The sequence below is a fragment of the Madurella fahalii genome (assembly GCF_045866475.1).
Source record: "Madurella fahalii IFM 68171 DNA, scaffold_1, whole genome shotgun sequence".
NCBI lineage: Eukaryota > Fungi > Ascomycota > Sordariomycetes > Sordariales > Madurella > Madurella fahalii.
Genome location: NW_027263971.1, coordinates 6,228,511 through 6,242,712, shown reverse-complemented (window position 1 = coordinate 6,242,712; position 14,202 = coordinate 6,228,511). Strand labels below are relative to the sequence as shown.

The 14,202-nt window shown below is 55.4% G+C and overlaps 4 protein-coding genes across 4 annotated transcripts; 2 read left to right on the top strand and 2 right to left on the bottom strand.

Annotated features, from left to right (window-relative positions):
* Positions 1 to 2: 2 nt before the first annotated feature.
* Positions 3 to 1,577, top strand: MFIFM68171_01904 (Set1 complex component spp1; the record flags this gene model as incomplete). The annotated part of the gene is made up of 1 exon (XM_071057326.1): positions 3 to 1,577. The coding sequence occupies one exon, from the start codon at positions 3 to 5 to the stop codon at positions 1,575 to 1,577; it is 1,575 nt and encodes a 524-aa protein (XP_070913427.1).
* Positions 1,578 to 2,870: 1,293 nt separating this feature from the next.
* On the bottom strand, positions 2,871 to 3,413 carry MFIFM68171_01903 (Biogenesis of lysosome-related organelles complex 1 subunit CNL1; the record flags this gene model as incomplete). The annotated part of the gene is made up of 1 exon (XM_071057325.1): positions 2,871 to 3,413. The coding sequence occupies one exon, from the start codon at positions 3,411 to 3,413 to the stop codon at positions 2,871 to 2,873; it is 543 nt and encodes a 180-aa protein (XP_070913426.1).
* Positions 3,414 to 6,143: 2,730 nt separating this feature from the next.
* Positions 6,144 to 7,895, top strand: MFIFM68171_01902 (GDSL-like Lipase/Acylhydrolase-like protein; the record flags this gene model as incomplete). The annotated part of the gene is made up of 7 exons (XM_071057324.1): positions 6,144 to 6,352; positions 6,405 to 6,779; positions 6,848 to 7,005; positions 7,073 to 7,251; positions 7,316 to 7,407; positions 7,526 to 7,768; positions 7,850 to 7,895. 7 exons carry the CDS (start codon positions 6,144 to 6,146, stop codon positions 7,893 to 7,895), a joined length of 1,302 nt encoding a protein of 433 aa, XP_070913425.1.
* Positions 7,896 to 13,140: 5,245 nt separating this feature from the next.
* Positions 13,141 to 14,202, bottom strand: MFIFM68171_01901 (C2H2 finger domain transcription factor mtfA; the record flags this gene model as incomplete). The annotated part of the gene is made up of 3 exons (XM_071057323.1): positions 13,141 to 13,485; positions 13,552 to 13,949; positions 14,010 to 14,202. The coding sequence occupies 3 exons, from the start codon at positions 14,200 to 14,202 to the stop codon at positions 13,141 to 13,143; spliced, it is 936 nt and encodes a 311-aa protein (XP_070913424.1).

Below are 14,202 nucleotides of genomic sequence, written 5' to 3'. Positions count from 1 at the left end.
TGATGGCCTTTTCAACGTCCTTTTTCGCGCCCGACCTGGCAGCCGCAACAGGCGGCAGCCAACCGCAGCAAGAGGCCGAAATTGTCGAAAAAGAAACTCCAACAGCCATGGAGGGAGGCATCCGCAACACACCCTCGGCTGAGGACGGTCCAAACTCTGAATTACCGCTCCCAGAAATAAGCCAACCAGCACCCCCGCCGAGCAGCGACCCTGTCATCAGCCAGTCAACAGGCGACGACGGCAACGCCATGGGGAATACCACCAAGACCGCCGCCAAGAAAAAGAAGGGCACAGCATCCGTCATCAAGCCCCCTCCGAAGCGCGCTCGTCCCGGCCAGGGTGCTACCGGGGCAGCGAAGAAGGCCAAGGGTGGCGGAAGCAAGAGGTCCAAGGCGAATGCCTCCTCGAAACAGACCACCGGCAGTGATGCCGGTGCGGCAGACGGCAACGGAGACGGCGACTCCAGCGAGTCCGATAACGGTCCCTACTGTCTTTGCCGAGGGCCAGACGACCACCGATTCATGATCGCGTGCGACCGGTGCGAGGACTGGTTCCACGGCGAGTGCATCGGCATGGACAAGCACACGGGCGAGAACCTGGTGCAAAAGTACATTTGCCCGAACTGCACCGACGGCGGACGGTACGCGACACGCTACAAGAAGATGTGCTCCCTCGCGGGCTGCAGCAACCCAGCGCGCATCTACGACGCCGCTCGGCCCAGCATCTTCTGCTCCTCGGAGCACTGCCAAGCCTGGTGGGAGCAGCTCATCGCGACATTGCCCCGGTCTAAGGACCCCTCCGCCGGCAGCAGCGCCGACAATCTCACCCAAGAGGAGTTCATGGGCCTGTTGGACGCTTCTCCTTCTGCTTCCCAGTCACCAGAGGCCCCCCCTTGGAAACTAGGCCAAACCCCCTTCTCGACGCCCCCAAACTTCTGGGACCTGCCCACCTCGCACCAATCCGCCCTCACCCCGGAGGAACGCCACCTCCTCTCCCAATCCGCCACCCACCGCTACCAGCTGGGCGAGGAAATCGTCCTCTGCAAAAAGATGCTCCAGCTCATCGACATGGCCCTCAAGCGGCGCGAGGCCGCCATCGCCGCGGGGCGCGGCACAGCCAAGGACCTCTGCGGCTACGACTTCCGCCTCGACACGGTCGGCACGACCCACCAGTTCGCGCTCTTCATCCAGTCCCCGCGCGGCGAAGCCATCTTCAAAGCCGGCCGGCTCGACCCGCCCGGGCCTCCGCCGCCACTACCATCGTCGCCATCATCTCGGGATAATCCGATGATCAATGGCACTGCCGGCGCCGAGGAAGGCGGGGACGACCCCCTCACGGCGGGCATGTGCGCCAAGAAGAAGTGCAAGCCGCACAACGGGTGGAGCGCCATCCTGACCAAGACCGTCAAGCACGACATGAAGGAACTGGCGGCGCAGGCCAAGGAGAAGCTGGACGCGGAGCAGCGCATCCGGGACGGCGCGGCGGTGCGGTTCAGGAGGAAGATGAAGGAGCGGAACGGAGTGGTTGTTTATGGAGAAGGCACGGGCCCGGAGGAAATGGATCTTGACGGTGCTTAGGCACTGCGTTGGGACGCCAGAAGGACGGGATTAGTAAGTTTGGATGAGTGCGAAGCGACGCTGTTGGCGGTTGGGATGGGTTGTTTTATCTTAGGAAATGAAGCAACGAATACGGCAATCAGAGTGGAACATGTGCGAATTGGCAATGCGACTGGTGGTTTATGACCTCAGCTCAGGATAGTTCGTGCCAGTCATATACATTCATCTATAATACATTCATGTCTAATACTAAAATTTCTGTCATGCACAAGTATGAAAACGCATCGTAGTTCTTTTGTGAAATAATAAAAATAAAAAAAAAAAAAAAAAAGAAAAGAAAAAAGAAATAAATAAAGAATAGAAATAAAATAAAATAAAATAAAGTACGTTGAAATAGGTTTCGCATCACTGGCTTTCCCAAGACTTCCCACTCGCATGGCCTAGTCAAAACAGACGACAGTTCGGTGCGAGGGATAATATGAAAGATGGAGGCGGGGGTAAAAGCACGTTTGAAGGGGAAACTGATGAGAGGCGGTAGAAGGGGAAGAGTTAGAGAATCGGAAGCCGATGCCTAAGAATAAGATGAATTGGAATAAAACTCATGACCGTGTCCTCATTGCAGCGTGAGCGTGCGTCGTAAACTTGATTTTGTGGGAAAGCAAATAAAAAAGAACAAAAAGGGGGAACGGGGGTAGCGTTGTCTCCGGTCGGCGGCAAAGGCGACAATACAGTGAAAATAGACAGGTACGACGCCTGGCTAACAGAAGAATAGAAGAGTATTAAACGTAAACTAGAGCCGCGAGGCCAATTTCCCATCTTGCCCAGCCGTGAGGCCCATCCCAGTCTTGTTGAGATCGAATTGTTTCATGCCAGCCAGGGTAGCGACGAGATCCCGCCAGCTAGCAAGCACGCTCCGCCAAACGTCATTACATATCCGTGCGAATCGTTGCATCGTCTTGGCCTCTCCTGTTGCCCGGATGCGGTATCAGATAAAGTCGTCCAGCGGTTCTGTTGTTTCCCGCCTGAAGCATGCCGAGCGCACTTCGGAAGCTCTCCTGGTAAAACGCCCCGCCGCCCTTTGTATACCAGTATCGGTCGTGTGACCGGCATATTCTACCGATGCGTATCCAAGGCCCCTTTTTCGTTTCCGTCGTTTTGCATGGCGCAAATGCCAAGCCACTTGTGCGACAGTCTTCGCCGCGGAGGCGCTGCCGGTATTTCCATAACTGATGCAAGTGTGTCGTCGTGGTGCCACCTCATCTTTCGGTTCCCATACGGCGGGGGGCTAAGCCGGGACGGACTTGGCGCGCCCCATCAAGCCCGACGCCTCCCCGAACTTGAGTGTCCGTGGCTGCGATGGGACGAGTGCCCGTGGCCATGCCTCCTTGAACTGCTGCTGGACCGCTCCAGCTCACGCTCCAATTCCTCGGCCCGACGGCGAAAGTCACGGACAATGTCGCGAATGTGCCGGATGCGATCAAAGTCCAGCTCGAGCTCGTCAATCTGCGCCATGATGTCGTGATAGCGCTGAATCTCGGCGTCGGCGTTGTCGATGAGGTTTCCGGCACGGTCATAGACGGACAAAGTCACGACTTGCGACTGTTCCATCAGATACTCGAGCCGCTCCTGGATGTGCTGCATGACCCGGTCGAAGTGGCGTCCGAGGGCAGTCAGCGACGAGCTATCCATCATCAGCAGCCCCTGAGAGGACGCACGGCTGGCTGCGCGAGACGACGTGGACCCGCCCGCCGCCGCCACCTGCTGCTGGCCATGTCGCAGTAGCTGGATCTCATCTTCTGTTAATCCCAGCTGCGTATCTGGCACCGCGTTCGAGGCCGGCTGCTGCGATGACGACATGGCGGACAGTCGCCGGAATGAGGGCGACTCCGATTACAGCCGGGTGTTTGGGCTACTGCGCCAGCCTGGCAATGCTAATGCCGGTACGGGACCTACCGGCTGCGTCGCCGATCGACCTAGGAGGGGCAGGAGGCGGGCGTGGGCGGGCCACCGCGGAGTCGGAATAGAAGTCTCGAAGGTTGGGGGGAGGGGAGGAGAAATATCGGCGAGACCCAAACAACAACCCTACTCCTCCTCTACGGACGGCGCACCGCTGGGGCGGGTACCCGTGGGCGTCTCAACCCTATTGTCTCCCGAGCCGTAGAAGGGATTGCCGTGTCGCGCCTCTGGTAAATCGCGATTGCGAGGTAGGCGGCGGCGGCGCTCCTTGACGACCGAGGTTATCGTCCGAGGACTTTGTTTTTCGTAGCACCGATAGCTCAAGCGGCGGCGACGGCTTCGGCACGCACGGCGTCATCGTTTCGCTCGTTTCGCTGGCAGTGTCGGTCACTGCGTCGATGCCATAACAGCTTGGTCGAAGCGATTGGGATGGTATTGCGCAAGGTATGTAGAGAGCCGGTTCAGCAGCCGTCGGGGATAGGAGGAGACGGTAGGGCCGGAACGACGGTGCGATGCGGGAAAGCGGCCGAAAAGATGGGTAAGAAGGCTAAACCACCTTCCTTTCTCTGGCGATGCACACCACAGGAGCCGCCCACCACGACGGTGGCCCAAGTTCATGTGTTGCGCCGTGCCCACACACCACCGCCCCCGCAAAAAATTGTCGCAATGGGATTGCCTGTGTCGGGTTGTGAGTCTCAGGCTGCTGTCTCTTCGTTTTTTGGCCGTGCCGGCTGTGCCTCGGAGACACTCGAGGCAGCGCTCGGCAGATTGCTGTATCGGAGCTTGGGGAAAGTTGGTCCTAGGTTGGGTTAATTGGGAGAGCGCAGCTAGGACAAATCAGGTGATAGCAGGTGTCGAGCCCACACCGATCCAGAAAATCCAGGCTGTCTCAATTCGAGCGAATAAACAGCCTAGGTAGAGCCACGAGATGCCATGGGACTCGATAAAGCGAACCGTGGGGTCGTAGACCGTGGTGGATAGGGAGTTGCAATGGCACTGTCGTTTCCAAGGGTGGTGTTCCACTGCTGCCCGGTTCTGACTATTTCAAGATCGGGCAGCCGGTTTTGGTTCGAATGTCTAGAGATAAATGGCGGGCGACGAGGTTGAAATTGAGATTGAGATTGAGATTGAGATGTGGGGGAGGCCGTTGCCAAAGAGATACAGAAAGTCAAACGGAGGATTTCTCTTTCGGCGATCAGCCTGACTGGTTCACGCGGTCAGCGAAGGGAAATCGCATCCCCTGCTGGGCAGCCATGAGTCCTTGGCGTCTGGCCCCACACAATATTTATAAGTGGGAAGGCTCGGGTGTTGGCAGGGATCGCTGTTGCACAGGGCGTGATACAGAAACCTCCCTGTATCAAGGACACACCCGAAAGAGAGAAAGAGAGAGAGAGAGAGAGAGAGAGAGAGGAAGCATCTCATTCAACTGCCGGCCATACTCGGCTCAAATGTGCAGATTACAAACCCCGGTCTTGGAGAAGAACAGTGAGGACGGGAAACGGAAAGAAGGGTTGAAAGCAAGAGAGAGATAGAACAAGGAAAAGATGAGGCCTGAGATCGGTGTGGCTACGGCAGAGTGATATCTTTCCACCGGTCCACATGCCAGAGGCGACACCGCATGTAAACGGCGGCGAATAGATGCAGACGAATGCGCCATCGATCTTTATGCATGCTCATGGCCCGCCGGGCTGCGACCACCAGGCCGCTCAAGCTGGCCTGATGTCCCGGCGCTGAGAAACACGCAAAACAGATCTCAAAATGCTCAGCACCGCACGAGAGACCATTCTAGCACTGTGACGTGTCCAGCAGCTCCAGGCTGCCAGCCATAAAGGATTGGGACGGCCGCTAGCGCTTGGTGTTCTCATCTTGATCGGCTACTTGCCGATCCCCTCCCACCCTGGTCGTTAGTTTTCAGCCTCATTGATCGTCATACAACGTCACCAGAGTCGTCTCGAAGTACATGATACGTACGGTCTTCCTACACCTAACTACATGACGCAGTCCTTGGCTGGCTTTTGGCAGCGCTGAGCAACACTGGTTATGCCTTCCTTTCGTGGTCAGCTGGGCGAGAACTGACGAATACTCCAACGCAACCTCCCGGATCCCTCAGTCGGAAGCTAGTCGAGCGGTTCGAGGGGGACGACATCCCGTCAAAGTCTGCAGACTGCACGTTAGACGCGTGATGTGTCAAGAGGGGGAGTACGGAGCTGTCCCTTCCGAGGACGAAGGCAAAAGCCCGGCATCCACCCGGCGGGAACCGGCAAAGTTACGCTCCTGAACCTCTCGGATCTTACATTCGATCAGTATCAAGCCCCCGCTCCCATCTTTTAACGCAGGTACCCGAGCAGCCTGCAGTCCGTTCCGGGTTACCAGCCAGCACCGAGTGTGCTACTCTACACAGAGAGAATCCGAACAATTAATCAGCCACGGGACGAGAACCGCTTCAGCATGCCGCAGTTCCGATTTTCATCTCCACCATGCACTGGGAACGAGTAGTTCCATCAATCGTAGATTACCGCCCTCACGTTAAAATGGACAGGTCGGTACAAGTTAAATATCCTCCTGGGGCATGCAGACCAAGCGGCCGTGGTTTCTTGTACACATCAGCTACTCCTATAAGCTGCCCCAGTGATGCCGTCGCTGTCGAGTCTGGCCATCTTGAGCCTCACATTTCTCTCCCAGGTCTCTGGTACCATCCTCCAGAATGGCCAAGTGAGGGTTACCAACTTCCCAAACACTCGGATTGACGCGTCGGACTACTCTTTCACGACGTACCAGCCAAACGCCTCCGAGATCTCATACAAGGGGCGGTGGGATTCCAAATACGTTTCTTGGTGGTCGTAAGTCGATCGTGTGCTTCAACAACATGTCGTATGCCTAATAGTTCTCCAGTGTCCCCGGCATCAAGTTTGGATATACCGGACAGACGGTCGCCATCACGTTTGGTAACCTAACTAGCGATGGCGTTCTCGTCGGGTACCGTATTGGAGGGCTCGACTGGATGTTCACCAACATTACCGCCGGCGCGACGCATCTCCTCGTGAGTCCGGACACCCCTGGCGCGAGCTTGACAGGGCCAATCGACCCGTGGACGTTCGAGATGCGCGTGACAAACTGGGCCTACGGAGTGCAGATTGACGCCGTCCATGTAGCTGCTGGGGAAAGGCTGATCAAGCTGCCCGATTTTAACCGCCGAATCGAGGTCATTGGGGACAGTCTCGCCTCGGGCATGTACACCTCGTATGAGGGTTTGTCAAGCTGGGCGTAGTACGTTTACTTTCAACTCCATCCCTCCGATTGTGCATCCAAACACGGCACTGACAAAAAACCGGAAGCGGCCTCGGTGCTGGACTGGGAAACACTGAATACTCCGTGACTGCGTATCCCGGTATCTGTGCAGCAGATCAGGATTGTTGGGGGAATCCTCGCGGCCAGGTCCATCAATGGTTCTACACATCTGACACGAGCTACCGTGCTTCGGTGATACACGGCGGTGAGTTGGCACCGATGACTGACTTGTCTAATTTTACAATGTTTCACCGCCAACTGACCGTTTGCAGATAATCCGGAGCCTTGGGACTTCAGGAAACACCCAGCTGCCGACCTGGTCATCATCAACATCGGGACGAATGACCACAACGAAGCTAACAACGTGTCCACTGAAGCCTACATTGATGCCCTGACCAAGATCATCCAAGGTGTTCATGGCAAGTGGCCAAAGGCGCAGGTCATAGTCATGGTAAGCTTGCCTTACGAGACGAGATGCCAGTCACGAGACCTAATTCGATCTTGTTCTGCCAAAGTTCCTCTGGCTGGGCTTCTACCAGTCGGGCAACACATACTTGCCAAATGCTCCCCAGGGCTGGGTCGATGAGATCTATCAGATGGTCAAGTGGTAAGTCTTTTCCCATGTTCCTATTAGGCCAGCCCAGGCGTATATCACGACGGAAGCCTCCCTTAGCCCTTTCTTACCCCCAGAGAGTCTGATGCATGGGAACTGACATCGCGTCCAGGTTCAATTCAGACGCTTACCTCCGCAACCCAACCATCTACGACGGCGTCACGAAGAAGACCTCCAGGACTGGCAAGGAGTCAAGGCCCTTTGTCCATTACTTCAACACCACCGGCATCATGCAACACAACGATATCGCGCCTCAGTGGCACCCCACAGACGTAGGCGCCATCAAAGTCGCTAGCCACCTGCAGCAGTTTATTCGGCTGAAGTTCGACTGGGACCTTTATGCCACCGGGCCCGAGTGAGTCTTCCTCCTCTGTCATGTCTCCTCTACACCTTGGACTAATATGAGGTTTCTTTCTTTCTTCTTTCTTTCTTTCAGGGTCTATCACGAGACGCTTTATTGGAATGACCAGTCGGGCTATTGAGTATGGCCACGGGAATCTTGCGCCTCAGGTTGCTCAAGCGGGCATGTGGTAACAGGATGTGGTGGTTGCCCCTAGCGAGGGAAAGGCAGGGAAAGGCAAGAAAATACCCTTCGCAAAGGGTCGGACACTATCTGTGGCATGCACTAGTTTGGGGAAAGGCGGGCCTCTATCAATAGCGTTATCGCCGTTGACCTCCCTGGCCTCTGTGGCCCGTACCAGCTGTAGATGGCATGGTGATGTCAATGTCATCACGGCAACATGACTTACAGCCGACTTTGGGTATTCCGGATAGAAGATATGTTTTGACAGCAGTAAGCGGTCGTGTGTGGCCGACGATCGGCTCCTTCTACAATCTAGAACCCAGAGGGGTCAGCAACGCCGGGCTAAGACCGGGCGGAGATCCCACTTTGACAGGGAACCGTAGGAACCAAAAAAGGGGCGAGTCGAACACGACAAAGATGTGGCGGTACTTGGACAGCTACCTAAGGCTCTGTGTGCCAATAGCATCACCTAGGATAGTCACTCAAGCTCAGAGTAATAAGTGAAGTGGGCCTTTGTATGTGTCCCTTGTTCTCGACACTGGTCATAACCGAGAGGGGAAGGTCATACTTCCATGCTGTGACTTCATTTGAGGCACTGCAAACTTCTCACTGCTCCTTGAAGAAGGAGGGGAAGGAGAAGAAGGCGGCGCCAACCGCCCGCCCTTTGAGAACAAACAAAATACTCAGCTGACCAATGAGACTTGGGTGGTCTATTTTGACTCTTCGTACGTAACTTGCTTGCTTATCCTAGGCAGTGCCGAAGACACCCGCTTGCCCGCTCTCACCTCCGGCCGATTTACATCTACTGGTCGGGTACTGATCAGACTGATCATCAGGATCTACCCATGATTCTTGATGGCGTATTTCGAATACTCGCGGCCCGCTCGCCTGACCCCGTCTGTCCTCACCCTTTCCGAAGCAGATCCGGGTCATGCCCGAGGAACGGAGAGATTTGCAAGGCAGGAAAGCGGGCGGCAAAGATCTCGGTGAACACTGACTCGCCGGGATTTAGCTTCTGCCAGGGTTGCAACTTGGCGTCATGCTTTACACCAACTTTCCGATTACGACGCCCTTACATGGAAACTCTTCGGTCTATCCGATATTACGGCCACCGGTCAATGAATGGACATCGTATCGCATTTGGATGCTTTGATGTGACAGGGAAAAAAAAAAAAAAAAGCAAAGCGAGAACGGACCAGCCTTACAAATAGCTTGCTCGGTATGATCGCCGCTTGCCTGGCCAAGCTGCATGCACTTGACTCCGGCCCTTTTGTTGGAGTCAAGCATGTTAACCACCGCCCGGCTAACCGAATCGGACACAGTGCGTGTCTTACTTTTGCATTATGCGTGTGAAAAACAGATGAAAATGTGAGCGGATAGGCTTTCTTGGCTGGTGGCTAAATGTGTCAGATGTTGAGCATGAGAGAGTGAAGGCTTTCCACACCTTTCACCTTACCACGGTTCAAGTTTTGGCATGGGATGACGGCTGGGCACTGTCATCGACCCCTGTTGTTTACTCCCCCCTTCCGCCGGCTGCTGGCAGAGCCGAGTGTCGAAAGGGACACGCCTGAAACACCAAACCCGCCGCATCTCCGGCCCAGCCCCAGCCCCCTCGCCAATTCCTAACCTTACGTTATGTGATGTCTGCAGGGGACATCAAGGCCGTTGATATTCGAGAGCGGCCTCGTGTGCAAGGCGGCGGATAAAAGTCGGATCCGAGGATCCATACTAATCGGCGATATGGGTTGTTTGCCGGTGGACTCCCCTCGGACGCTAGGGAATGGCTTCCGAAGCCGGCAGATTTCCCATCATTTCGTATACGGCCCTTTTCTTCACACCATTCCCAAGGGAACGGATTGCGGGTGTGATTGTCGATGGTCTCGTAGAAGAGGCGTCGTCAATTGTCCTTTTGTCTCATCCCATGCCTCTGGTAGCTCGTACCTTGGCGATTCCCATTCGCGGAGCGCATGTGCAAGTCTGAGACATGCATAGACGAGATTGAGTTTGGTTGCGCTAGGATCGGGTCCGGCCGCTGGTTGAGCTGACTCGCAAGTCGGCGATGGATGAATTCGGTGTAGCCAGGACCCGGCAACATGGGTAGTGGTAACTAGCGTTTAGCGCCATGATCCTCACGGGTGCGGCGCCACGCAGAAACGCCATCGTTTCAGCCATGCCACGGTTCCCAAAGAGGCGGCTGATCGCGACGATCTTCTTCCGGGGAAGCTCGAGGGTCTCTCCAGCTGGCTTGAGTCGGGCAAGGCTGCGGGGGCGTGGCTTGACTCTTCAACTGTCCCAGAGAAAGGTCTGCAGAATAATCAAAGCAAGGAGCGTGGCGCGTCTAAATCTCAAACAGAGTTAACCTCGCTCAGTCTCGGTACTCCGGGCTCCACTGTGATTTTCCATTCCCATGGTTGACAAGTCATGAGGAGTCGGTGAGGATAAGCAGCGTGAGAAGGTGAGCCTGGCCCTTAGGCTCTGGTTGACTCGAGCTCCTCTCTGATAAACAAAACGACAGCCCGGGGGTGTGTAGTGTAGTGCAGTAAAAGCATCCCTCGCAGATCCTTGCATAATTTTAGGGTACGGAGGCTCCGGACGCGTGTTTGCAATGTTAACATGTGCTCGCCCTGTGTCATCTGAACTTCGCGGGTTGTCGAAACTGAGGGTGCCGTTTCTTGTCTGCTTAGACAATCCGAGTCTGCCGATTGATGGAAACAATAAACCTTTGCGCACCGAGCAGATGTTCGTCTTTCGGCCTTGATGCCAAAGATTACGGTGGCTGACGCAACCTACTCATGTGTACTCCGTTGTTTGCAGAGTGATTGCCCACGATGGGCTGTTGGTGGTGTTACTAAATTATTGGAATGTGGCGTGAACTAAGTCAGTAGTTGTTTGCGAGTTTGCAAATCCCGATTTCTTGGCGAAGCCTCGAACTGATCGGTGATGCTCTCTCACAGCGATTATCCCAGAACCGAAATGTGGGATGTGCCGGGCTCAATGACGCCCACTCTCGACTCCATGCGCGAGGGACTTGCCTTTTCTGACACCAGCCAAGCGCGCGATTTGCCCACAATGCTTACAGTGCCGGACTCTGTCGGCGCGGTCCGGTTCCATGACATCAGCCACGCGCCCAACGCTGATTTGAGCGAGAGGGGAGTATGCGTGTCCCTCGCACGCGCAGGTGTCGATCGCTGAAGATCGCCCGCTCGCCAGAATGTTCCCAATTTAGATAGACGGCATGCACGGCTTGGCAGCGAAGGCAACGCTCAAGAGTTGATCGACATGATTGACAAAGTATGAGGGGATGGCGGTGGGGAAGGTGTTGAAGATCATCTGCAGAAACGGAGCAAGCGCCGAGGATATCCAAAAGACAAGAAGCCCAACAGGGCAAGGAAGGACAGGCGCCAAGAGGAGCCACTGTGGGACAGGCTAACGCACGCCAGAAGCGCGCTAGAACAAAAGCCCAAAGAACTGACGGAACAGATGTTCAATTTGAACCCCCCGGGCCCCGCAAGTGAAGGCGTCGGGGTGCTTGCATTGGCTCGACCCACCTCAACGGACATTGGGATGGTTTTTGGCAGCGGCCGATGCAGATCATCTGTCTGTCGTCACCTCCCGCTCGCCGTTGGACAACGTGTGCACGGTGCAACCGTTTCCGTCGCCTTGCTTCGCTCTAGTCTGCCGAAGACATTTCTTGGGGGCTGGAAAACGCAAAGACGCTGAAGATCATCACGGCAGAAGCTTTGCGACGGCAATTTATGACAAGATTGGCAGGACACGCGACTGCTCACACTCTGCAAAGACACGCAATTACAGCCCGTCACTCCCATTGCCTCGACGCTGTAACACGACTCGGGTTCTAGTTTGTTTTTTTATTCTTTTTACTTCCGTCTTTTTCTAGCTGCCTTGTTTTTCTTTTCTTTTTTTTTCTCCCTTGCCTTCCTCCTTTGCTCCGTCCTATGGACACCGGAATCCACTTCCTCGGCTGCCAAGGATCTGCGATGATCCTTGTTTCCTGGGGTATTCGCTATGTAGGGTAAGGTCCGTTTCGGCCGACAACTAACGGGGCTCCGCTGCCTTTCGGGTTATGTCAAAAGACCGGTCCTCGAAATGGCGGTCTGGCTTTGGATAGTGATGTGCGAAGCCGACAATCCTCTCTCATTTAGTCCTGATTATTTTCGTGTATCATGCGGCTTGAACATTTCGGCGTGCATTAGGTGTATTTCGGACAGCCGAGTTCCAGGACGACCATGTCATGACAATTTGCTGACTTTACGAGTCACCGTAGGGGAAGTCCCGGTAGTCGGGAACGCCCGATCTATGGCCCACTAGGCCCCGGCCCCCATTGGCTGCGGGGGAGAAAACGGTAAAGCCAAAAACGCAGACCTGGGCGCGATTAGGAAGAAGTCCGCGTCTTTCACCGTGTGGATAATGAAGGCAGAGGAGGCGGAGAGTGAGTTCAGGTAAAACCTAACCGTTGGATGTCAGCACGCTGTGTCCGGAATGCTGTGTCCGTACCATGGGATATAAATTACTGTTAGAACGATGTATTTCCCGACCGGCAAGATTTCCTGGCGTGCCAAACGCCTTATCAAAAACCGTACCCTTCACATAAGCAGTTTTAAAGCAGGTGTATGCATAGTGATTCTTTTGCGCCTCGCCTCATCCGGCAGGCCTGATCCATTCGAGTCTCTCAAATTGTACAAAGTCCTCGCCCGAGTGGGCTGTCCCACGATTCTATACGCATCATCTTGTTCCAAGCTTGCCCAAGATGTGAAAAACAAGAATGGTGAAGCCCGTCGGATACATCATGTTCGTAACAAAAGAAAATAACTAGAAAGCAAACGCCAATGTAAATGCCAATCAGATCGCGATTATCCAAGAACCCCATTCGCCGCAGCCGCTACGCCATGGGGAAAGGCCGATCCGTGAATGATTCTCCGCCGGCCCCATCTGCTACCATGCCCATGTGAGGACTTGTCCCAAACAACACCCCTTTTTCCATGCGCTAGTCGTGGTTCGTCCTTGAAAAGCCCGCCCCCGATGTATGACCGCCCGGAAGGAAAGGATTAGAAACTAAAAATACCGATTTTATTGTTGTAGTCGTCGTCGGTCGTCGTATCCTGTACCGCCAGGGTCCGGGATTTGCTGCTAAGTCTATGGATGGGTTGATCGGGTTGAATTAAAAAAACGTTGTTCTGGTAGGTTCAAGCCCTGCTGCCGCTGCTCCCGGCGCTGCTGCTGCTGCTGCTACTGCTGTCAAAGTTGTGGCAGCCGCGCTCGTGGCGCTTCATGTTGCTCCGTACGCTGAATGCCTTACCGCAACCAGGGAAGGGGCATTTAAAAGGCTTCTCGCCCGTGTGCGAGTGGCTGTGGATCCGCAGGGAGCTTGGCCGCGAGAAGGCTTTGTTGCACGTCTGGCAGATGTAGCGGTCTTGGCTCTGGGGGAACGATGCCGCCGAGGAAGGGGCAATGTAATGATGATGCTGCCAGGGGTTGGCGCCTCCTGTCGGGGCAAGCGTCACCGAGACAGGTAGCGGCGGGGGGAAAGCCTATCAAGTCCGGGTTAGTCACTCGCTCCCTGGGGGGAGAAACCGCGGCACTTCCATGCGACTTACCTGGGGAAGGGGTCGCTGGTAGTAGAGCCCAGACATTTGCGGCTGTGGCGCGGCGGCCTGCATCGGAGGGTAGTAGGAGGTCATGGCGGGTTGACCGATATAAGTCGGACCGGCGAACTGGGTTTGATATGCCGAGGCCTGGACCGAGACTCGGGGGACCGCAGCAGCAGGAGCCATCTGCCGAGCATCTGCCTCCATCGGACCCAGCGGTGGCGTCGCCTCGAAATAGTAATTAGAGCCGTTCGAGACCTGGCTTACGGACCTCGTTGACGGTGAGTTGTATCCCTCGAACGACGCATCCGAGGACATGGGTGGGCTTGGAGGCAGTGCTGTCCTGACCACTGTCGGGTTGCCGTAGTGCGAAGAGTTCGGCCGCGTCTCGGGCTTGGATGTTTGTGCTAGACACGGGTTGTTAGTATCGCATCGACCAGCGCTTTGCACCATCATCCGGTCCTTACGTTGCTGCTGAGATTGAGGTGACGTCTCTGAAGTGGGAGAACCTTGGTCCGCCAGCCCAAGAAGGTTCGAGATGGACGGAAGGGAGCACTTTGCGGTCTCGTCCATTGGCGGTGAAGGTGGTGGGACGTAGCCATAGTGGAGACTCTGTTGGGGAGCGTGTGCGTAGTGTGTTGTGACCATGGTGGTTGCCAT